At 41.2% G+C, this 25420-nt stretch overlaps 1 protein-coding gene across 2 annotated transcripts in view; it reads left to right on the forward strand.

Annotated features, from left to right (window-relative positions):
- Positions 1-25420, forward strand: part of VCL (vinculin) — a gene marked incomplete at both ends in the record, with an annotated part of 143710 nt that overhangs the window by 62189 nt on the left and 56101 nt on the right. For both annotated transcript variants that reach the window (XM_080694392.1, XM_080694393.1), the window contains 4 exons: positions 19087-19237; positions 19420-19528; positions 21974-22096; positions 25091-25251. In XM_080694392.1, coding sequence (XP_080550518.1) covers positions 19087-19237; positions 19420-19528; positions 21974-22096; positions 25091-25251 — 544 coding nt within the window. The remainder of the gene's footprint in view (positions 1-19086; positions 19238-19419; positions 19529-21973; positions 22097-25090; positions 25252-25420) is intronic.

Genomic DNA, 25420 nt, shown 5'->3' on the forward strand with positions numbered 1-25420 from the left:
CCCCCTTTTTTGTGGTGCAAGGGCCAAATTGAATCCAGGGCCTCTACTTTATTAAATTTATTTATTTATTTATTTTGTGGTACTGGAGATGGAACCTAGGGGCATACTACCTCCGAGCTATACGCACAGCCCTATTTTTAATTCTTTATTTTGAAAGAGTCTCACTGAGTTTTGGAGGGCCTCACGAAGTAACTGAGGCTGGCCACGAACCCCAATACTCCTGTTTCAGCCTCCCAAATGCTGGGATTGCAAGTGAGCACCACCACGCCTGACTAAAAATATCTGTTTATTGTTCTTCTCCAAACCTCTAACTCACTCATTATTTTCTGCTATAAAACAGTGATTGTCAACTTTTTTCATCATAGGTACCTTCAGTTAATACCAGTGAGACCGAATTATTATCTAAGAAATGCACGAGAGCCGGGCATGGTGATGCACACTTGTAATCCCAGCGCTTGGGAGGCTGAAGCAGGAGGATCGCACAGGTGTGAAGCCAGCCTTAGCTACTTAGTGAGGCTCTCAGCAACTTAATGAGACCCTGTTTCCAAATAAATTATAAAATAGGGCTGGGGGTATAGCCCAGAAGTAGAAAGCCCTGGGTTCCACCCCCAGTACAGAAAGAAATAAGGAAAGAAAGAAAAAAAGAAAGAAAGAAAGAGGAAGGCATGAGAAGAGCTGGGTGCAGCAGCAGAACACACCTGTAATCCCAATATTTGGGAGGCTGAGACAGGAGGATCACAGGGTTGAAGCCAGCCTCAGGAACTTAGTGAGGCTCTCAGAAATCTAGTGAGACCTTTTCCAAATAAGACATAAAATTGGGCTGGGGGTATAGCTTGGAGGTAGATGCCTCTGGGTTTAATTCCCAGCGCACGCGCGCGCGCACACACACACACACACACACACACACACACACACACACCCCACATCTTAGCTTTGCTTACCACAGTAGCATCAACATACACTTGGAAACTGCTGGTGTGTGTCATAGACGTTTGCTGGGCTGCTTAGTCTCTTTCTGTCACAACCACGGTATGAGATGGGAGGACAGGAGGAGCCCATGGACCTGTAGTTAGTAGAGCTCTCGGCTGAAACCTGCAGGCTCAAAATCTCTTCTTACACTATCAGATGCCAGATTTGAAAAGGAGGGCGGTGAAGGGGTGGGACGGCCAGGCGCGCCTGAAATCCTAGCAGCTGGGAGGCTGAGACAGGGGGGTCACAGGCTTGAGGCAAGCCTGGGCAACTTAGTGAGACCCTGTTTCAAAATAAAAACTAAAAAGAGCTGGGGACGGGGATATGGCTCAAAGGTAGAGTGCTCCTGGGTTCAATCCTCAGTCTCTCTCTCTCTCTCTCTCTCTCTCTCTCTCACACACACACACACACACACACACGCACACACACACAGAGGGTGAAAGAAGGAAAGAGTGAGAAGAATAGGACTAGTCATTCTGGATTTTAAGATTCCAGGGTGACTCATACTCAGTCTTTCAAAGAGCTTGCTTACCAAGACTTGAAGAGCGCACAGCTTAGGCAGTAGGAACATTTTTCTTCTTCTTGCTTCTTGGATGGAACCCAGGGACATTCTACCTTTAAGATATAGCCCCAAATTATGACAGAGTAGAGATTGAATAAAAATAACAATATAAGGTGGGGTTTACACTGATTACCTGACCCCCAGCTCTTCTCTTTGGCTTAAAAAAAAAAAAAAAAGATATAGCCCCAGCCCTGTTTTTTTTTTTTTTTTTTTCCTTCCAGTACTGGAGATGAAACCCTCTGCCTCTGAGCAACACCCCCAGTCCTATTTTTATTCTTTATTTTGAAACAGTCTCACAGAGTTGCAAGTAGCTGAGGCTGCTCACGAATTCTCCTGTTTCAGCCTCCCAAGTACTGGGCTTACAAGTGTTGCCACTGTGCCCAGCTTCATTGTTTTCTTTTTGACTTATTTTGTTTTTGTTTTTGTTTTTTCTTCCTCAGCTTTTTTTTTTCCTTCTTTTTTTTTGTGGTACTAGGGTAGAGCCCAGGGGCTTTTCTACCTCTGGGCTATACTCCCAGAGCTATTTTATACTTTATTTGGAAACAGGTTCTCACTAAGTTGCTGAGAGCCTCACTAAGTAGCTGAGGCTGGCCTCAAACCTGTGCGATCCTCCTGTCTCAGCCTCCCAAGCGCTGGGATTACAAGCGTGCACCACCACGCCTGGCTCTTCTTTAGTTTTGTTGAATTATAATTGACAAGTGGATATTGTATATATTTAAAATGTACCATTATGCTTTTTAATTTCCATGTATGTATTTATGTGTGTTTATACCTAAAGGTATATATATATATATAGTGTCCCATAGTATTGTTATTTGGCTTTGATAAGAATGCTTGAGGCCGCCTCGCACTGTGTTGTTCTTAAGAGAGTAGAACAGGGAGAAGAATACTTCATGGGTGAGTCTGTAGAATCTTTAAATTTAGGAGTGTGGGGTTGGAACAGAATGTTTTAGTATTATCATGCCATGCTCAAGCGGGTGAGTTGGTCCTGTGCTCTTGTTACTTGAATTAGATTAAAGTATGTCAGTGTACTCTGTGTTCCCGACTCCCTTCTAAAAAGTATAACTATGGCCGTGGCTTTCACTCAGGTTTCTAGATGACTAATGGCTGAGGATCCTTGACCTTTCTCAAAATGGCAACTCCAGGCAAAGCATATTAACTGTTGCTGTGATGTCACAAAATGGATCTGTTTTTACTCTTTTAAAATTTGTACCAAATGATCAGTATATAAGAGAAAATTTTATTTTCACGCACCTCCTCCCTGTTTCTTTTGAAATCTTCACATATTTTTTTTTAAGTCATGTATATGAGCCTGGCATGGTGGCACATGCTTATAATCCCAGTACTTGGGAGGCGGAGACAGGAGGATTGTGAAGATCCGAAGCCAGCCTCGGCTACTTAGTGAGGCCCTCTGCAACTTAGTGAGACCCTGTTTCCAAATAAAATATAAAATAGGTCTGGGAGTATAGCCTGGAGGTAGAAGGCCCCTGGGTTTCGTCCCCAATACCACACAAAAAAATCATGTATATGTATGCATCATACACACACACACACACACACACACACACACACATGCTTTCCTTTGTGATTTTGGGGATTGAACCTAGGGTCATTGTACCTCTGAGCTACACTCTCAGCCCTATTTTTTATTCTTTATTTTTTATTTTAATTTTAATTTTTTTTGAAGATTTAAAGAAGTTTATCAAAAGACAGAAATACAGAGGATAGAAATACAGCCCCATGCCAAACTGGCATGGAGGGGTGACTCGAATGAATACACCCTTATTCTTTATTTTGAAACAGGGTCTCACTAAGTTGCAGAGGGCCTCACTAAGTAGCTGAGGCTGTCCACGAACCGCGATTCTCCTGTCTCAGCTTCCCAAGAACTGAGATTACAAGTGTGCTCCACCATGCCCAGCTATATACATGATTTATATATACTACCAGTTGGCGAGGCCTGAAACCTCTTTCCTTGGATCACAATGTAAATCTTTTTTTTCCCCCCCAATACTGGGGATGGAACCCAGGGGCATTCTACCTCTGAGCTACACCCCCTGCCCTATTTTATATTCTTTATTTTGAAATAGGGTCTCTGAGTTGCAAAGAACTTCACTAAGTCGCTGAGGCTGTCTGTGAACTGTGATCCTCCTGTCTCAGCCTCTGAGAATACTGCAATTACAAGTGTGCGCCACCACGCCTAGCTGTAAATCTTTAATACCTAGTGAAGAGAGAATTCTTTTGGCCTTAGCAGTCATTTTCATTTTTCAGACCTTTAGCTGAGGGTAGGCTGTGATATGTAGGAAAGCAGAGAAAATATGAGGGCCTGTCTCCTTTCTCCAACCCCTGGGTCTCACTCATCCTCATCTGTACTTCATCTGTTATCTCAAATGAGGCCATGTGTGTAGTTATAGAGAAAAAAGGGAATCTTAGTCAGGCATGGTGTCTCACACTTACAGTCTCAGTACTTGGGAGGCTGAGACCGGAGGATCGCGGTTCGCGGACAGCCTCAGCTACTTAGTGAGGCCCTTTGTAACTGCAACTTAGTGAGACTCTGTGTCAAAATAAAAAATAAAATATGGGGCTGAGAGTGTAGCTCAGAGGTAGAATGCCCCTGGGTTCAATCCCTAGTACTCAAAAAAAAGAAAGGAAGGAAGGTTAAAAAGAATATTTCTCATGTAAGTAAATTATTAGATATAACCACTTAAATATTCTTTTACTTTTATGAAGCTCTCTTGGCATTTTCCTTTTGCTCCTAGGGATGGAACCCAGGGGCATTCTACCTCTGAGCTATACCTTCAGCCCTGTTTGTTTGTTTGTTTGTTTATTTCTGTGGTACTGGGATGGAACCCAGGGGCATCCGAACCTCAAGCTCCACCCCCAGTCCTATTTTTTTTTTTAATTCTTTATTTTGAAACAGAGTCTCACTGAATTGCAAAAGGCCTCACTTAGTAGCTGAGGCTGTCTGTGAACCGCGATCCTCCTTTCTCAGCCTCCCGAATGCTGGATTACAAGCGTGCGCCACCGCGCCCGGCTTTATTCTTTTGTTTTAAGTTGCTGAGGTTCTTGCTAAATTGCTCAGACTGGCCTTGAACTTGCGATCCTCCTGTCTCAGCCGCCCACGTATTGGGATTATAGGCACGGGCCACTTGTCCTCATTTTTACATAGCGTAGGCTGCTTAAATTTGGAAGTGAGCTGGGCCTTTTTGGTCTCCGCGAGACCCTTCCCAGATGGGAAGGCAAGTATCAACAGGGGTTAACAAAAGAGCAAGAACAGCTCTGACGATTAGATTTGCCTGCCGAATAATTGTGGGGTGGTGCATGCCTATAACCCCAGTACTTGGGAGGCTGAGACCGGAGGATTGCAAGTTCAAGACCAGCCTCAGTAAATTAGTGAGGCCCTTAGAACCTCACTGAGACCCTGTTGTAAGATAAATAAAATAGGGCTGAGGTCATATAGTTCAGAGATAGAATTCAGCTGGGGTTCAATCCCAATACCATAAAGGAAAAACAGGCCGCGAGGCTGGTGCTGGGTCGTGACAGTGCGGCTGCCTCCCTGACCGGCTGACCACGCGCTCGCTTTCTTCCCGCTGCCTTCTCTTGTCCTGAGTGCCGTTAGTGCTTGTATGTCGGGTGTGCTGTGGCCTCGACAGTAGAGGCTCCATGTTGTGCACACCTGTGTCCCTGGGGTGAGCTCTGGGGGACTTCAGCTTCCATGAAATCACATTTTCAGGTGTCTGCCGGTGGCACTTCAGTATATAGCGAACAGTGCATTTTTTGGTGACAGTATTTGTAATGTAAGTAGCTATGCTGTCGAAGGTCAGTTTTTAATTTTCTTGCGTGTGTTTGTTTGCTTATTTATTTGATACTAGGGATTGGATGTAGAGGCATTCTACCTCCAAGTTACACCCGGCCAATTTTATTTCTTATTTGGAAACACTGTCTCACTAGATTGCTGAGAGACGTAAGTTGCTGAGGCTGGCCTCAAACCTGCAGTCCTCCTGTCTCTGCCTCCAAGTACTGTGATTACAAGTGTGTGCCACCACACCTAGCGTGTTTTTATTTAAAGAGTGAATTTGATATAGGGTGAGTTGTCTCTTCCCCTCCCTTGAGTTGTTTTGTTTTTCTGGGGAAGGAAGGGGTGAAAGTTTATTTTGTGTCTTTAAGAGAGTTTTTTAGTTATCAATTTGGACCAGTATATGTCTAAGCAGATGATTGTAATACCTCCTTTGTTATTTTTCTAAAGTTCTCTCTCATTTCTGTGGCTAAAGCAGTGAGCTGGGAAATGATTGATTTTTACAGAAGCAAATTGAGCTTGTTTGGCTTCGGGATGAGGGTGTCACCTGCACTTCACGATGGCGGCTGCCCTCCCTATTCAAACAGGCCCATTGGGGTGCATGTTCTTTTTCACAAAAGAATAATACGTGTTCTGTGTGTGCATGTGCGTGTGTGCATGTGTATATGTGAGAGTTGCGGGCAGAGAAACAGGAAAGGGGGGCAGAGAAAGATCATTGGGGGAGATACTCTGGCAAGAATTACTGTGTGCGTGTGTGCGCGCTTGCGTTTACTGGGGAGTGAACTCGAGGACATTTACCTTGAGCTACACCCTCAGCCCTATTTTACTTTTATTTTGAAATAGGGTCTCACTTAGTTGCTGAGGCTGGCCTTGAACCTATGATCTTCTTGTCTCAGCCTCCTAGTACTGGGATCACAGACACATACTGCCACGGCTGACAAGAATCATCTTTATTAGCAGTGCCAAGTTTGTGAAGGCAAAGGCAATACAGACTTTGTCTTCTTCATTTCTTTTCTAATAGCTCAAGCAAACATGACTGCTGCTTTTGTGTCCTCTCAATTTGCACCGGACATATTTCTAAACTTGCTTGTTAACATGTCTCTCCCCTCCACAATGGTGAAACTCATTAAAGATAGGAACTTAATAAAAATATCTTCTTGCCAGGTGTTGTGGTGCATGCCGGTAATCCCAGGACTTGGAAGGCTGAGACAGGAGGGTCGCAGGTTGGAGGACAGTCTCAACGACTTTGTGAAACCCTCAGCAACCTAATGAGACTGTTTAAAAACAAAAAATAAAAAAGGCTGGTGGTGTAGCTGAGAGGAAGATTTAACCCCTAGTACCACTCCCCCCACAAAAATTTTTCCCCCTTAGGAATCATAGCATGTAGTAGGTCCTCAACAAATTAGATGAATAAGCCAGGCATGGGGGCGCACACCTGTGATACCCATACTTGAGAGGTTGAGGCGGTAGGATCATAGATTTGAGACCAGCCTCGGCAACTTAGCAAGACCCCAGCAATTTAGTGAGACTCTGTTAAAAAAAAATTAGATGAATAAAGAGTGTGTGTATGAAAAGTCAATGAAAGGAATTTAAGATTAGTAACTCACTGGGAGTGGTGGTGCACACTTATAATCCCAATACTTGAGGGGCTGAGACAGGAGGATCCGGGTTCGCGGCCAGCCTCAGCTACTTAGGGAGGCCCTTCGCAACTTAGTGAGACCCTGTTTCAAAATGAAGAATATAAAATGGGCTGGGGTATAGTTCAGAGGTAGAACGCTTCTGGGTTCAATCCCCAACACAGCAAAACAAACAAACAAACAAACAAACATATAAAAGTTATTAACTCATTTTTTTCTGGGTTTAGTCTAAAAAATTTTTTTTGTGGTACTGGGGATGGAACGCAGGGGCATTGTACCTTTGAGCTACACCCCCAGCCCTAATCTTTAGTCTTTTTTATTTTTGAAACCAGGTCTCACTGAGTTGCAAAGGGCCTCGCTAAGTAGCTGAGGCTGGCTGCAAACTGCGATCCTCTGGTCTCTGCCTCCCAAATGCTGGGATGATGATGATGATGATTATTATTTTTGGTGGCACTGGGGGTGGAACCCAGAGGCTTTCTACCTCCGGGCTCTACTCCCAGACCTATTTTATATTTTATTTGGAAACAGTGTCTCACTAAGTTGCGGAAAGCCTCACACAGTAGCTGAGGCTGGCTTCGAACCTGTGATCCTCCTGTCTCAGCCTCCCAAGCGCTGGGGTTACAAGCGTGCGCCACCACGCCCGGCTTCAAAGATACGCCTGTTTGGACATCTTTACTTTTGCTGTTCTGTTTTTCTGTTTTTGTTTTTGTGGTACTGGGGGTGGAACCCAGGGGCATTGTACCTCCGAGCTATACCCCCAGCCCTATTTTTTAGTCTTTTTTTAAAATTTTTGAAACAGGGTCTCACTGAATTGCAAAGGGCCTCGCTAAGTAGCTCAGGCTGTCTGTGAACCAAGACCTTCTGGTCTCTGCCTCCCGAATGCTGGGATTATAAGCCTGTGCCACCATGCCCGATTTAAAGAACTTTTTAGTAAGATTTATGGCAAAGTTAGGTGTGATGGCGCATGCCTGTATTTCCAGTATTTGGGAGGCTGACAGGAGGATCACAGGTTTGTGGTCAGCCTCAGAAATTTAGTGAGACCCTCCACAACTTATTGAGACCCTGTTTCAAAATAAAAAATAAAATAGGGGCTGGGCATGGTGGCGCATGTTTGTAATCCCCACCCTTGGGAGGTGGAGACAGGAGGATCATGCAGGTTCGAAGCCAGCCTCTCTGGTTTAAGAGACCCTGTTTCAACACACACACACACACACACACACACACACACACACACACACACACACACACACTAGGTCTGGGAGTGTTGCCTGGAGACAGGTTCCATCCCCAGTACCACCAAAAAAATAAAAATAATAAAAATAGGGCTGGGGGTATAGCTCAAAGGTAGAATAACCTCTGAATTCAATCACCAGTACCATAAAAAAGAAAAAAAAAAAAAAGACTTGTAGCAGCCAATCATGATAGCATACCCCTGTAATTCCTGGCATGTGGGAGGCTGAGACTGGAAGATCACAGAATCATGGTAAGCCTCAGCAACTTAGTGAGACCCTGTTTCCAAATAACATAGTTTGGAGGTACAATGCCCCTGGCTTCAGTCCCCAGTAGAGCATGTGCACGTGCGCGTGCACACACACACACACACACACACACACACACACACACACTCATTTTTGTATTGGTTGATTGATTTTTCCCCCCCTTTTTCCTTTTTATGTTGTGTTGGAGATCAGGGGATTCAACATGGGGCCTGTGCATGCCAGGCAAGGACTTTACTGCTCAGCCACATTCATCCCCAGTTGATTGACCTTAAGTATCTCAATTAATATTATTAGTATACAGTCAAAATAGAAGATTATTTAGGATATTTTCCATATTCCTAGTCAATCCCTAAAATGCTTTTTAAAAATTCAAATTTCAAACTGGGCATGGGGGTGCATGCTTGTATTCCCAGTACTTGGGAGGTTGAGACAGAAGGCTCACAGGTTCTTGGCCAGCCTCAGCTACTTAATGAGGCCACCGGCAACTTAGTGAGGCCCTGTTTCAAAATAAAGAATAAAAAAAGGTCTGGGGGTATAGATTAGAGGTAGAGTGCCCCTGGGTTCCATCCCCAGTACGGCAAAAAAAAAAAAAAAAAAAAAAAAATCAGAGTTCGGTTTGGTTTGGTACTTGGGTTTGAAGCATGGGCTTTCTACCTCAGAGCTACATTCCCAGATCTTTTTATTATTTATTTACTTATAATTTTTGTGGGCCTGGGGATGAACCCAGGCTATTCTACCTCTGAGATATACCCTCTGCCCTATTTTTTTTTTTTTTTTTTTGGAAACAGGGTCTCATTAAGTTGTAGAGGGCCTCACTAAGTAGCTGAGGCTGTCTGCGAACCGTGATCCTCAGGTCTCAGCCTCCCGAATGCTGGGATTACAAGTGTGTGCCACCACGCCTAGCTCAGATCTTTTTTTTTTTTTTTTTTTTTTTTTGGTGGTACTAGGGGTGGAACCCAGAGGTTTTCTACCTCCGGGCTATACTCCCAGACCTATTTTATATTTTATTTGGAAACAGGGTCTCACTAAGTTGCTGAGAGCCTCACTAAGTAGCTGAGGCTGGCTTTGAACCTGTGTGATCCTCCTGTCTCAGCCTCCCACGCGCGGGGATTACAAGTGTGCGCCACCACGCCCGGCTGATCTTTTTATTTTAAAACAGGGTCTTCCTTGCTGAGGCAGGCCTCCAACCTGTGATTCTCTTTTCTCAGCCTCCCAAGTACTGGAATTATAGACATATGCCACCACGCTCTAATTCAGATTTCTATATTAAAGTATACCATCACTTTAAGAAGCTAGGGAGTTTGGATGTTTAAGTAAAATCATATTTTCTGCCATCAAGACAGACTCTTCTGTTTCTTTCTTTCTTTTTTTTTTTTTTTTGGTGGTACTGGGGTTCCTGGAAGCCCTTCTACCTCTGGGCTACACTCCCAGACCAATTTTTACATTTTTATTTGGAAACAGGGTCTCCTAAGCCAGTGCGCGCGGCTGGCTTCGAACCTGCGCGATCCTCCTGTCTCTGCCTCCCAAGCGCGGGGATTACAAGCGTGCGCCACCACCCGGCAGACAGACTCTTCTGTTTCTGATTGCTGGTTAGTCATAGTGGGATTTGTTTGGTTTTTATAAATGCCATTAAATTTTAATGTTACAGATCAGATGTCTTATTGTAGGGAAAAAAGGTGCGGTGTCTGTTCTGGCCCTATCTTTTTGTTACACCAGGGACCATTAGTGAAGAATCAATTCAATTTCCTGCAAACCTTTTCCAGATTTTCAATTTCATCCCCCCTCCCTGCTCTCTTGTTTTCTAGTTTTCTTTCTTCCTAATGGTTATTCCTAGCATTGTTTCCCCCCCAAATTTGAAGCCCTCATACAGTAGCCTGGAAATAAATCAAGTTTGGGACTCTAAAACTAAAGTTAATGATTTCTCTGGTCTCAGTGGTTTCATGTTGCCTCTACTTGGTGAAAACCAACCCCCAAAATGGTTGTTGAATAATATTAACATATTAAGTCCCACCTTTTCAATTGTGCAAAAAATTATTTTATTTTTGTTATTGGTTTTAAGCAAGTTCATCGTGATTTGCCTTAGTATGGTTCTCTTGGAACTTTTGTGCTTGGGGTTTATTGAGCTTTTTGGGCTTAGGGCTTATAATTTTCATCAGATTTGGAAAAATTTTAGCCATTATTTCTTCAAATATTCCCCCTCCACTCTGGTACCTCCTCTCCCTTGGGGACTTCAATTGTAAGGATATTAGTTCCTTGGAGTTGGTTCACAGCTCACTTAGTCTTACCATTTTAGTAATCTTTTATTCACCCTGCATGATTTGGGATAGTTTATATTGCTATGACTTCAATTTTAACATGTAATAGGCTAAGTTATCAGTATATTTTTATATGTCAGACATATATTTTTTGTTATCTGCATATACTCTGGGCCTTTTTTATATCTTCCATTTACCTACTGAATACGTTCAATTTTATATTTGGAATACATTTACAATAACAAATGCTTCTGTCTAGTGATTCTGTCATGTTTGTTATTGCTGGGTTGATTTTAAATGACTCTTCATTTATGGATGTTAGTTTCATGCCTTTTTAGGGGGTGTAGAGTATTGAACCCAAGTACCTTCTATCTCTAAGCTTCATGCCCAGCCCTATTTTATTATTACCTTATTTATTCACTTATTTACTTACCAGGGATTGAACCCAGGGGCATTTTACACCTAAGCCATGACCAGCCCTATTTTATTTTTAATTTTGATATAGGGTTTCACTAAGTTTCTGAGGCTGTCCTTGAACCTACATCCTACTGTATAAGCCTCCCAAGTCTTAGAATCACCGATGTGTGCCACCACTCCCAGCATATCTGGTATTTTTTTTTTTTTTTTTTTGGTGCTGCTGAGAATTGAACCTAGTCACATTCTACTTCTGACCTACCCCTAGCCCTATTTTTTATTCTTTATTTTGGAATGGTCTCACTAAGTTGCAGAAGGCCTCACTAAGTAGCTGAGGCTGCCATGAACCTGGAAAAAAAAATAAAGAAAAAGGAGAAAATGAAAATATACAACATAAAAATAGACACTGAAATAATTGTATATATAATGAGTTTTGTAAATTAAAGATTGCTAGGTTGGAGTAGAAAGATATAGTTATATATAATATTTATGTGTATGATATATATAAATGTAGCTATTTTTTTAAGTTTTTGTGGTACTGGGGGTGGAACCCAGGGGATTTTCTACCACCAGGCTACACTCCCAGACCTATTCTAATTTTATTTTGAAACAGGGTCTCACTAAGTTGCTGAGAACCTCACTAAGTAGCTGAGGCTGGCTTCGAACCTGTGCAATCCTCCTGTCTTAGGCTCCCAAGTACTGGGATTACAAGCATGTGCCACCATGCCCGACTAATTGTAGATATTTTTAAGAGATACTATTAAAATATAAAGACACAGAAACTGAAATAAAGGGTGAGCATGATATACCAATATTAATATCAGACAAAATAGGTATTTTGGCAACAAATGGTTACTAAAAGATATGATACTGTAATTATGAACTTAAATGTAGCTAATAAAATAGCCTGTATTAGCCGGCATCGTGGCTCACACTTGTGGCTCACGCTTGTAATCCCCGCGCTTGGAGGCTGAGACAGGAGGATTGCACAGGTTCAAAGCCAGCCTCAGCTACTTAGTGAGGCTTTCAGCAACTTGGCGAGACCCTGTTTCCAAATAAAATATTTAAAAAAAAAGGTCTGGGAGTATAGCCCAGAGGTAGAAAGCCTCTGGGTTCCACACCTAGTACCACCCCCCCCCCAAAAAAAAAAGATGCCTCTATTTACAAAACAAAAACAGGTATAACAAGATATGGACAAATTCATTATTATAATAAGTGATTTTATTTATTTATTTATTTATTTATTTGTATTTGGGATTGAAACCAGAGGCATTCTACCTCTATGCTACACCCACCCCCAGCCCTATTTTATGTCTTATTTGGAAACAGGATCTCATGAGGTTGCTGAGAGCCTTACTAAGTTGCTAAGGCTGGCTTTGAACCTGCAATCCTCCTGTCTCAGCCTCCCAAGTACTGGGACTACAAGTGTGTGCCATCATACCTAAGTTTACAATAATTTATGTTTTCACACTTACCAGATTGACTAATTAAAAGTCCAAACTTGTCCACACATTGAAGCCAAGCGTGGCTGAGGCAGGAGTTGGCAAGTTCAAGACCAGCCTGAACAACTTAGCAAGACTCTTTGTCAAAATAAAAGTAAACAAACAAAACAGGGTTGGGATGTAGCTTATTAGTAAAGCTTGCCTAGAATTTGTGAGGTCCTGGGTTTGACTCCTAGAATTACAAAAGAAGACAACAACAAAAAGTTCAAACATTGCCAGGCGTGTTGGCGCACGCTTGTAATCCCCGCGCTTGGGGGGCGGAGACAGGAGGATCGCGCAGGTTCGAGCCAGCCGCGCTGGCTTAAGAGACCCTGTTTCCAAAAATAAAAAAGTATAAAATAGGTCTGGGAGTGTAGGAGTGTAGCCCAGAGGTAGAAGGGCTTCCAGGAACCCCAGTACCACCAAAAAAAAAAAAAAAAAAAAAAATTCAGACATTGAGTACCAGTTGTATACACAGCTATGGGAGTATTAAATTGATGTAATTATCTCAGTGTTGGGAGGCTGAGACAGGAAGTTGTAGGCCAGTTCAGCAACTTAGCAAGACCCTATTTCGAAATAAAAAACAAAAGGGGCTGAGGGTGTAGCTGGGAGGTAGAATGCCCCTGGGTTCAATTCCAAGTATTACTACTAATTGATATAATCATTTTGATAATAGTTTGGCTTTCCTTGATAAAATAGAATATATCAACATTTCCACTACTAGATGTATAACCTGAACTCTATGTTTAGACACTAGAGACTGATTTTAGATAATACATTAAAATATGATTCATATTAACACCAATAACAAAATAATAACCCATAACATTTCTAATGTCCACCAGAAATAGCATGGGTAAATTGTGGTATGTCTACACAGAGAATATGACACAGAAACTATGGCTTTTAAGATAATGGCTCTCAATATTATAATAATGAAAGAACAGTCACAGAAGCATGCAAAACTAAGCAATATGTTGTCCAGATGTGTATCATGTATAGGTAGTAAAAGTAAAAAGAAAATCCAGGAAATGATACAACTTTCAGAGTAATGTTTACCTCTGAAGAATAGGAAGGGGGATTTGGTCAGGGTGGAGCTATTAAGTTTTTTTTTAAATTTCTGAACCATGATTATTGTGTAGATGGTATTTGTTTGAATTAAAATTCATACAGTGTGTGTGTGTGTGTGTGTGTGTGTGTGTGTGTTTGTCTGTCTGTCTGTCTGTCTCACTGTTTTGTCCAGTCTGGTCTCACATTCCTGGGCTCAGGTGATCCTTCTACCTAGTCTTCAGAGTAGCTGGGACAGAGTAGCATGTCCCATCACATGGGCTTCTGTCATTTTGAAAATAAAATCTCCACAACCCTAGTAATAATAAGGGGGAGTAAAAATTAAACCATGTTGAGTAAAAAGACAATCAGTAGAATAAGAGGAAACATTTACAGATTGTATATCTGAATTGAACATATATAAAAAACTCTTGGTCATTAAAGACATGCAAAGGAAGTGCTGGGTATGGTGAGACTGTCTCAAAACTAAGCAATGAAAAGGGCTGGGGTATAGTTCAGTGGTAGAGCAATCCTGAGTTCAATCCCCAGTTCCACACACACACAGGAAAAAGAAATGCAAATGAAAACCACATTGCAATACTGCTTCATAGCCACTAGATTGGTTTTAACCCATCAAGTTCAAAGTGTGTGTGTGTTACTGGGAATGGAACCCAGGGGCCTTCTACCTCCAGGCTACACCCCCAGGCCTATTTTATATTTTATTTGGAAACAGGATCTCTTAAGCCAGCTGAGGCTGGCTTTGAACCTGCACGATCCTCCTGTCTCAGACTTTCAAGCTCGGGGATTACAAGCGTGCGCCACCACGCCCGGAGAGTTCAAAGTTTTTAATTCTGTATTTCAATTAAATTGACACAGGTGCATTAACATAGGTCGAAAATCATAGTCTAGACTTTATATATTTTTATAGACATATGGAAATGTATTTTTCAAACTCTCTTATCATCCATTGTTACCTTAGAAATCTAAAAACATTTATTCCAAAAGTTACCATAAGTGGTATCTTTGTAACTGTTTTTAGGTTTTTATAGGTGATGGGACTTAATGGGTTTATAAGAAACAAAATGAAAGATAACACACGTTGGTGAGGATATGTAGAGTAAGGAACTCTCATACATTGCTGGTGGGAATGTAAAATGGTGCAGTATTGCTAAATAGTTTTTCCAAATTAAATATGGAACTACCAGACTTCTCCTTCTAGGTGTATACTTAGGGGAAATGAACACGTCTCCACACAGAAACTTGTACATGAATGTCTATAGTAGCCTTCTTCATAATTGCCCAAAGGTGAAAGCAAGCCAGATATCCATCAGTAGAATGGAAAAAACAGATTGTGGCATATATACACAGTGGACTATCATTCAGCCACAAAAAGGAATGAGGTACTGATGAACCTTGAAAGCACTATGCTAAACAAAAGAGGCCAGGCAGCGAAGGCTACATGGTGTATGAACCCTTTTACAGTTAGGCAAATACATAGAAACAGGAAGCAAATTAGTTGTTATCAAGGAGTGGGGGAGGAGTGAATGGAGAGTGATTGCTTAATGATTATTGGGTGCTTACTGAGACAATGAAGAGTTTTGACACTAGAGAGCAACATTGTGAATACTAAATGCTGTGAAGTATACCCTTTAAAATGGTTATGTGAATTGTATGCTATTTGAGGTTTTCTTCAGTTGAAAAAAGAAACAGCCTTTATTGGGACCCAATTTTGGAGAGTCATTGGTGGACATAAGTTTGATTATATAGTTAATTGGTGAGACAGAACCGTGTTGGTCCTCTCGTCTGTTGTGGGAATATAAGGTAGTATAACCTCTGCAGACTGCAGTATGGCATTTGTTAAAATTTACAGATATCCATACCTTTGACTTGGCAGTTTCATATCTCGATATACACAGAAAAATAATGAATATTCACAGCAGTTAATTGCAGCAGGCTAGTAAATCGTGGACTAGTATGTAGCTGTATAAAAATATGACATGGCTCTTTCCTTTCCTTTGGTTTCCTTGCCTTTCCTTCTTTCTTTTCTTTTCTTTTTGTGATAGTAGGGATTGAACCCAGGGGGCATTCTACCTTTGAGCTACATCCTCAGCCCTTTTTATTTTTTGTGGCTCATGCTTGTAATTCCAGCATTTGGGAGGCTGAGACAGAAGGATCACGTTTCATGGACAGTCTCAGCTACTTAGTGAGGCCCTTTGCAACTCTGTGAGCCCCTGTTTCAAAATAATAAAAAATAAGCTGGGCGTGGTGGTGCATGCTTGTAATCCCAGCATTCGGGAGGCTGAGACCTGAGGATTGTGGTTCACGGACAGCCTCAGCTACTTAGTGAGGCTCTCCACAACTTAGACCGTGTTTCAAAATAAAGAATAAAAAAATAGGACTGGGGGTGTAGCTCGGAGGTAGAATGCCCCTGGGTTCCATTCCCAGTACTGCCAAAAGAGAGAGAGAGGGAGGGAGGGAGGGAGGGAGGGAGGGAGGGAGAGAGAGAGAGAGAGAGAGAGAGAGAGAGAGAGAGAGAGAGAGAGAGAGAAAGAGAAAGAAAGGGGATCTCTCTAGATTGCGAAGAGTCTTGCTATATGTCCGAGTCTGTCCTCAAATCTGTGATCCTCTGTCTTAGCCTGCAGAGGTATGGGAATACAGGTGCGTGTTACCATGCCCAGTGTCTTTATGTACTTTTAAAAAATATTGTACTGAGGATTGAACCCAGGGACATTCTACCTCTGAGCTACAACCCAGGCCCCATATTATTTTTATTTTTTTGAAGCAGGGTCTCACTAAGTTGCGGAGGGCCTCACTAAGTAGCTGAGGCTGGTCAAGAACCTGTGATCCTCCTGTCTCAGCCTCCCAAATGCTGAGATTACAAGGGTGTGCCACCACACCTGGCTTCATTTATGTACTTTTAATAGAACATCTCCAGGTGATAAAAGCAGAATACAAAATGTGCTTAGTATGATCCTATTTGTTTAAGAAAGGGGGAAATATACATTTTTGTTTCCCTATGTCTGAAATGTCTAAAGAATACATTTAGGTACAGGAGAAATGCTTTAAGTATGTATATAGATTTGCATAGTACATATTATATAATTTAAATAGTAGCACAATTTACTATTATATAGATAATATTTAATATAATCATATATTACATAATTTAAAATTAAATTCTAATTTAAAAATTAAAAACAACAACAATAAAGCACCCAGTTCTTTGAGACTCTATCATGTAAGTCTTGCCTGTCCGTTACTGAAATTTATTAGGTACTGCCTTTTGGCACCAATGACTTTTTTTACATACTAGGGATGAACCCCTTTTAAATTTTTTGTTTTGAAACGAAGCCACCTCAAAGTTACCAAGCTCTGGCCTTGGAAGCTGTGATCCTCCTGTCTCAGCCTCACAAGTGCTGGGATCACAGCTTGTGCTACTGAGTCCAGCTACCAATATTTATGTCTTAGCTTAGTAAAGTCTGCTTTTTGAGTTAGTGCCTTTTTTACATTTTTATATACCTACCTACCATTTTTATAGCCCAGTGTTTTGTTTTGTTTTGTTTTTCCATCACTGGGGATTGAACCCAGGGGCATTCTCCCTCCAAGCTATACCCCCAGCCCTATTTTTTATTCTTTATTTTAAACAGTCTCACTAAATTGTGAAGGGCTTCACGGAGTAGCTGAGGCTGACCACAAAACTGCGATCCTCCTGTCTCAGCCTCCCAAGTATTGTAATTATAGGCATAAACCACCATGCCAGCTCTGGGTTCGTGTTCTCTCTCTCTCTCTCTCCCTCTCTCTTCTTTCTTTCTTTCTCCCTTCCTCCCTCTTTCTCTCTTTCTTCTTTCTTTCTTTCTTTCTTTCTTTCTTTCTTTCTTTCTTTCTTTCTTTCTTTCTTTCTTTCTGTGGTACTGGGGGTGGAACCCAGAGGCTTTCTACCTCTGGGCTATACTCCCAGACCTATTTTCTATTTTATTTGGAAACAGAGTCTTTAGTGAGACTCTGTTGCTGAGAGCCTCACTCATTAGCTGAGGCTGGCTTTGAACCTGTGCCATCCTCCTGTCTCAGCATCCCAAATGCTGGGATTACAAACGTGCACCACCACTCCCGGAAGGGTTTTGCTTTTCTTTTCTTTTCTTTTCTTTTCTTTTCTTTTCTTTTCTGGTGGTACTGGGATGGAACCCTTCTACCTCTGGGCTAAACTCCCAGACTTATTTTATCTATTGTTTTAAATTTGGAAATAGGGTCTCTTAAGCCAGCGAGGCTGGCTTTGAACCTGCGCAATCCTCCTGTCTCCACCTCCCAGCACAGGGATTACAAGTGTGCGCCACCACGCCCGGCAGGGTTCTTCTTTTAAATGCATTCTCCCCATCATCGCCACCCAAACCCTTGGCTGATCTTGTGGTCTGTCTTATTTATATTGGTTTATTTATTAACAATAGCATAGCTTTGTAATTAACAACATAGCTTTATAGGACTGATTCATCAAACAAGTCTGTTTTGGTAGGTGATTGAAACATTTGTTACCTTTATACTTTTTCTTTGTGTTTCTTCCTTTTCTTTCTTTCTTTTTCTTTTCTTTTCTTTTTTTTCAGTATTGGGGTTGAAACCCAGGGGCATTCTCCCTCTGAGATACATCCCCAGCCCTATTTTTAATTTTTAATTTTGAAACAAGGTCTCACTAAGTTGCAGAGGCTGGCCTCTAACCGAGATCCTCCTATCAGCCTCTCAAGTACTGAGAGTACAAGCGTGTGCCACCACACCTGGCTTGTTTCTTCCTTTTCATTTGTTTTCTCTGGTTATTGAATTTCACTACAACAGTTCCTTGACATTCTATTTCCAAGCCTTTTCTAAAAGTGCTGCCAAGGATTTCAGTTCCATTTGCAATGTCTTTTCATGGCAATGCCCAAAGGGTGGAGAAAAGTAAAGAAAGAAAGGAGTCACAGGGAGATAGCATCCTAAAGTTAAAAGGTGGCAAATGTGTTCTCAATCATTTTTTGTTGCCAAGAAATAATAAAAAAGGACTTAGTACACTGAATGAATGAATTGCCATTAATTTCAGATTTAAAAATCTTAGAAACCTAAGTCGTGTTGTCAGTGGGTCTAGGTCATTTTTCATGCAGGAAAAAAAATGTGAATATATATTTAAATTCTTTCCTTAGCAGGGCTTGGTGACATACACCTGTAAACCCAGTACATGGGAGACTGGGACAGGAGGATTGCAGGTTCAAGGACAGCCTCAGCAAATAGTGAGACTCTTATCAACCTAGCTAGACCCTGTTTCAAAAATTAAAGATAAAATAGGGCTGGGGATGTAGCTCAGAGGCAGGATCCCAAAGGGTTCAATCCCCAGTACCATAAAAAAAAAAAAAAAAATTCTGTCATGTCTTCTGTTTGGTTCTGCCAGTTAACCTGTGTTCTTTTTACAGGGTTGAAAATGCTTGCACCAAGCTTGTCCAGGCTGCCCAGATGCTTCAGGCAGACCCTTACTCGGTGCCTGCTCGAGACTATCTAATCGATGGGTCCAGGGGAATCCTGTCTGGCACATCAGACCTCCTCCTTACCTTTGATGAGGCTGAGGTAGGCAATCTGAGGCCCATGCAGACCTCTCCCAGACAAAAGGCTCATATTTTTAAATATAATAATGCAACACTGACGATTGATTAGGATGATAAAATATTAAATAGCTACATATTTGCATTGCCCTGTTTTCTATGTATTGTTTACTCACTTGACTGAATACTCTGAAATAATACTTTCAGGTTCGTAAAATTATTAGAGTTTGCAAAGGAATTTTGGAATATCTTACGGTGGCAGAGGTGGTGGAGACGATGGAAGATTTGGTCACTTACACAAAGAATCTTGGGCCAGGTTAGTCATCTCCAGTTTTTATTATAAATTTTTCATAAATTATGCATGTTGGATCATGAGGAAAGGGAACTCTTCTCTTTTTGCAGGAAGTAGGTGATGATGCAGTGGTCTTTTAGGTGTCTCTGCTCTGTTGATAGACCTGATGCTGGGCTTCTATTGAGATGTCTTTGTCTGTGAAATCTGAATCTACTTTCTACAAACCCTGGCCCCATTGAATGAATGAAGCCAGACATTGCAAATGTTGCTGGAGAATGTAGGAAATACTTTCCTGTTACTGTAATGCTGAAGGCCACTCTGAATCCTGACCTCTCCATTCCACATACACAGCATTCCTTCACTGTCTGCCAGCTGGCTGGTAGCTCTTTATGACCTCTTTGCTTACTAATTAGCCTGCCTACTATTATGGATTCATGCCTGAGCCCAAGGCTGCATAATATAATCAGACCTAGAAGAGAGGAGCTGTTGTGATTAAATCTCATTTTGAAATGATCATTTATGGAATCTGAGTATTGAATATTCAAAATACACAGATAGGTACAATCTTTTGCTGTTACAGACATATAAAATTGCCTCGAGAGTCCTTAAATAAGGAAAAAGACCAATCAAGAGACACAGTAGGGTTTAACTTTATGTGAAATGTTGATTTCTACTTAACAGTATTTTTCTGAGATTCCAGTAGTCATTTTATAAACTTAATAGAATTGAAGAAGACCACCTAGAAAATGACTTCAGCATTCGGGAGGCTGAGACTGGAGGATCACGGTTTGCAGCCAGCCTCAGCTACTTAGTGAGGCCCTTTGCAACTTAGTGAGACCCTGTTTCAAATAAAGAGTAAAAAATAGGGCTGGTGGGGGGAGCTCGGAAATAGAATGCCCCTGGGTTCCATCCCCAGTATAACACACACACACACACAAAAGACTAAATAAAACTACTCTGGGTGAAGCAGAGATGGCCCTGCCTTCATGCCCCTTTCTTTGGTTTTGATGTCTATAAAATAACTTTAAAAAAATCCTAAGAAAAATTAAAAAAACAAATCTTTAGAAAATTACATAGTGCTTTTGAACAATAACCAAAGTAAACAAAAAGTACTAGCAGACTGATTCCAAAACACCAGATGCTTTCAACACTGTCATCACTGTAATTATTTATAAAAGTTTATCTTTGTTTCTAACTATAAAAGTAGTATGTGCCTATTTTGGACAAATTGGAAAGTACAGAAAAATATAAAGACAAAAACAAAACGTCATTGTCATTCTTAAAACTTTTTCTTTTCTTTTTTTTTTTTTTTTTGGTGGTACTGGGGGTGGAACCCAGAGGCTTTCTACCTCCGGGCTATACTCCCAGACCTTTTTTTTTATATATTTTTATTTGGAAACAAGGTCTCACTAAGTTGCTGAAAGCCTCACTAAGTATCTGAGGCTGGCTTCGAACCCGTGTGATCCTCCTGTCTCAGCCTCCCAAGCACGGGGATTACAAGCTACACCCTCAGTCCTTTTTTTAATTAATTAATTAATTTATTTATTTATTTTGTGATACCAGGGATGGAAACCAGGGGCACTGTACCTCCGAGCCATACCCCCAGCCCTAGTTTTTAGTCTTTTTATTTTTTTATTTTAGTTTTTTTGGTTTTTTATATTTTTTATTTTTTATTTTTTTGTGGTACTGGGGATGGAACCCAGGTGCATTCTGCCTCTCAGAGACACTCCTAGCCCAATTTTTTATTCTTTATTTTGAAACAGGGTCTCACTGATTTGCAAAGGGTCTCACTAGCTAGCTGAGGCTGACTTTGAACCTGTGCAATCCTCTTGTCTCAGCCTCCCAAATGCTGGAATTACAAGCACGACCATGCCCAGCTTTAGTATTTATTTATTTATTTATTTATTTATTTATTTATTTATTTTTGTGGTACTGGGAATGGAACCCAGTGCCTTTCTACCCCTGGGCTACACTCACACACCTATTTTATATTTTATTTAGAAACAAGGTCTCACTAAGTTGCCCAGAGCCTCACTAAGTAGCTGAGGCTGGCTTTGAACCTGTGCATTTATCCTGTCTCAGTCTCCCAAGTGTTGTGGTTACAGGTGTGCGCCACCACACCCGGCTAGTCTTTATTTTTGAAACGGGGTCTCACTGAGTTGCGAAGGGCCTTACCCCACTTTTCAATTTACTTTTTATAAACATGTATTTAATTCATTTTAATTTCTAATACTTATGAATATATTTATGTGAAACATGAAAATTATATTTAGGGTTTTCATTTAACAGATTGCTTTCTTTGATTTCAGAATAAAATTACGTAAATGCTAGAGTTCAGTGATAGTATCTGCTGTTTAAATAATTTGTCAGTTTGGACTTTCATATGAATTCATAATAGGTTTACACTGAGAAAGCCCAGTTCTGGCTTGTTTTACAACTAGCCCTGCATACTTTCTTCTTGTGCCCCAGGAATGACCAAGATGGCCAAGATGATTGACGAGCGGCAGCAGGAGCTGACTCACCAGGAACACCGGGTGATGTTAGTGAACTCCATGAACACTGTCAAAGAGTTGCTTCCAGTTCTCATTTCAGGTATTTCCTGCCCGCACTTCACAGAGCCAGCATCTTCTAAACTCAGAAGTTCATTTTCTTTTGCTGCTTTATTGCATGTCCTTTAGCCTGGGCAACAGATCTGATTGATTGGGTTTTAAGTGATGGCTGTAATTGATTGCTTTTTTGCTTTGGGGTTGAAATGGCCCTTTCTGTGGCCTGCTTTTGTTCTCCTAAAGCTCTAACAGAACCTTTTAAAAAATTTTTTTTTCAGTGCTGGGGATGGAACACAGGGGCATTCTACCTCCGAGCTATACCCCCAGCCCTATTTTTCTGTTCTTTATTTTGAAACAGGGTCTCACTGAGTTACAAAGACTAACACAACCTTTTCCTGGGAGGCCAGATTTCCTTTAGTCACAAACCTTGGCTTTTTACACCTTTATTTGTGTTATAGAAAAATAATTAAAAAGTGGGGTGTGGTGGTGCACGCTTGTAATCCCAGTACTTGGGAGGCTAGAACAGGAGGATCACAGGTTCAAGGCCAGCCTCAGCTACTTCATGAGGCCCTCTGCAACTTAGTGAGACCCTGTTTCAAAATAAAGAATAAAATGGAGATAGAAGTATACCTCAGAGGTAGAATGTCCCTTGATTCAGTCCGCAGTACCACACACACACACAAAATTCCTGTTTCAAAATAAAAAAGGGCTGGTAGCGTGTAGCTTAGAGGTAGAAGGCCCCTGGGTTCAATTCCCAGTACCAAAGAAAAAGAAAGGGAGAGCAAGGCTAGCCTCTGCAGTTTGTACTTACTGAGTGTCTAGCTAGTGCTTCAGGTTTTTTTGTAATTATCTTGGTCAGGTTGTGGGTTAATTAGTTTAACACTCAAAGAAGGGCCTTATTTTAAAAATCTTATGAAGCAGCTGGGCGTGGTGGCACACAACTATAGTCCCAGTATTTGGGAGACTGAGACAGAAGGATCTCAGGTTCCAGAACAGCCTCAGCAGTTTTGAAAGACTTTCAGCAACCTAGTGAGACCCTGTTTTAAATTAAAAATTAAAGAGCCAGGCGTGGTGGCGCACGCTTGTAATCCCAGCATTCGGGAGGCCGAGACCAGAGGATCGCGGTTCGTGGACAGCCTCAGCTACTTAGTGAGGCCCTCTGCAACTCAGTGAGACCCGGTTTCAAAATAAAGAATAAAAAGTAGGGCAGGGGGTGTAGCTCGGAGGTCAAATGCCCCTGGGTTTCACCCCCAGGCCCTAAAAAAAATAAATAAATAAAAATTAAAAAGGGCTGAGGTGCAGCTCAGAGTTGGAATGCCTCTGAGTTCAGACTTGTGTACCAGAAAAAAAGGTTTCTATGAGGCATATCACTGTGACTATCTTTACTTGCTATGGTGTTTTAGATAGTAGCTGAATAAAGAAAATATGAATGTAAGAGTTCAAAAGTTCTTGCATGCACTAGAAAACAAAAATTTGTAGAAGAATTTGATATGGGAAGTATGTGTTTCTTGTTGTTGTTTGTTTGTTTGTGATGTTAGAAATTGAACCCCACACCTTGCATCTGCTGAGGCCACTACCCCAGCCCTGGAGATATTTTAGGCCAGCTGTTCTATGTGCCAGAGGTTGTTGAAGAACTTTTTTTTTTTCTTCTCTAATCTGAGTAACTATAATTCAATAAAGTGTTAATTAATCTTTACTTAGGAAACTTTAATTATTTTATGGGAAGATAGTCTCTTTTTCCAATACTCCATATGGTTGTTGTTGTTATTTTTTTTTCTTTACTTTTGAGAGTTAGAAAGTCCCTGATACATACTGAGATAAATTTTGAAAGATAAACTTGATTTTTTGGAGTCTTCTGCTGGGATTAGGGGCTCAGACTACTCCAGTTTTATTGATGACTTACTTTCTCTCTCTCCTTCCTTCCTTCCTTCCTTCCTTCCTTCCTTCCTTCCTTCCTTCCTTCCTTCCTTCCTATCTTTCTATCTTTCTATCTTTCTTGTGGTACTGGAGATGGAACCCAGGGGCCTTCTACCTCCGGGCTACACACCCAGACCTATTTTATATTTTTATTTGGAAACAGGGTCTCTTAAGCCAGTGCCTGCACAATCCTCCTGTCTCTGCCTCCCAAGAGCGGGGATTACAAGTATGCGTCTGGCTTTTCTTTCCTTCCTTCCTTCCTTCCTTCCTTCCTTCCTTCCTTCCTTCCTTCCTCTCCCTTTCTCTCTTTCTCTTTCTTTCTTTCTTTCTTTCTTTCTTTCTTTCTTTCTTTCTTTTGTGATACTTGGGATTGAACTAGGGGCATTCTACCTCTGAGCTACATCCCCTCCCCAATTTTTTATTCTTTATTTTGAAATAGGTCTCATTGAGTTGTGGAGGGCCTTATTAAGTAGCTGAGACTGGCTGTGAACCTGTGATCCTCCTGTCTCAGCCTCTGAAGTACTGGGATTACAAGTATGTGCCACCACATCCAGCTTTTTACTGATGGTTTTCATCCTGTCCCATTAGGTTTACAGTGGCTGGAACCAGTGGTAGGGCCCAGGATGATAACTGAGTTAGGTATTTTGTGATTGTGCTGTTAAATTAATTCTCTGTTTATGCCATGGTGATGTTTTGGTTTTGTGCCTTGAGTTTTCTTTGCAGTGGAAGTTATTTATATTGGACCTTTATTGGCAGATTTGCAGTGTTTATTTATTTATTTATTTACTTATTTTTTGCCGTACTGAGGATGGAACCCAGGGGGGCATTTTACCTCCAAGCTACACCCCCGCCCTATTTTTTATTCTTTATTTTATAACAGGGTCTCACTGAGTTGCAAAGGGCCTCACTAAGTAGCTGAGGCTGTCTGCGAACCGTGATCCATGTATCTCAGCGTCCCAAATGCTGGGATTACAAGTGTGCGTCACCATACCCGGCTGCAGTGTATATTCTTTTTAAGACCTTAGAAGCCCAAAATATGTCTTCAAAGTATAGAACATATTGTGTGAATATTGTTATACAAGGTTAAATTCCAACCCTAGTTTTTGATCTTCTGTTTATATAGCTATGAAAATTTTTGTCACAACTAAAAACTCAAAAAACCAAGGAATAGAAGAAGCACTAAAAAATCGCAATTTTACTGTAGAAAAGATGAGTGCTGAAATTAATGAAATCATTCGTGTATTACAACTCACTTCTTGGGATGAAGATGCCTGGGCCAGCAAGGTAAGTGTTATTTTGAGGAGAAATAAGAAAAATCTGAATTTTCCCCCTCCTGGGGGATTTTGATGCTTACCCATCTCACATTTTATCTTAGAATTGCGTAGCATAAGAATACTCAGACATTGTGAAAGCAGTTTCTTCTTTACCTTTGTTTCTTGGTTTCCTGCTACCT

This window comes from Muscardinus avellanarius (assembly GCF_963383645.1).
Source record: "Muscardinus avellanarius genome assembly, chromosome: 4".
NCBI classification, from domain to species: domain Eukaryota; kingdom Metazoa; phylum Chordata; class Mammalia; order Rodentia; family Gliridae; genus Muscardinus; species Muscardinus avellanarius.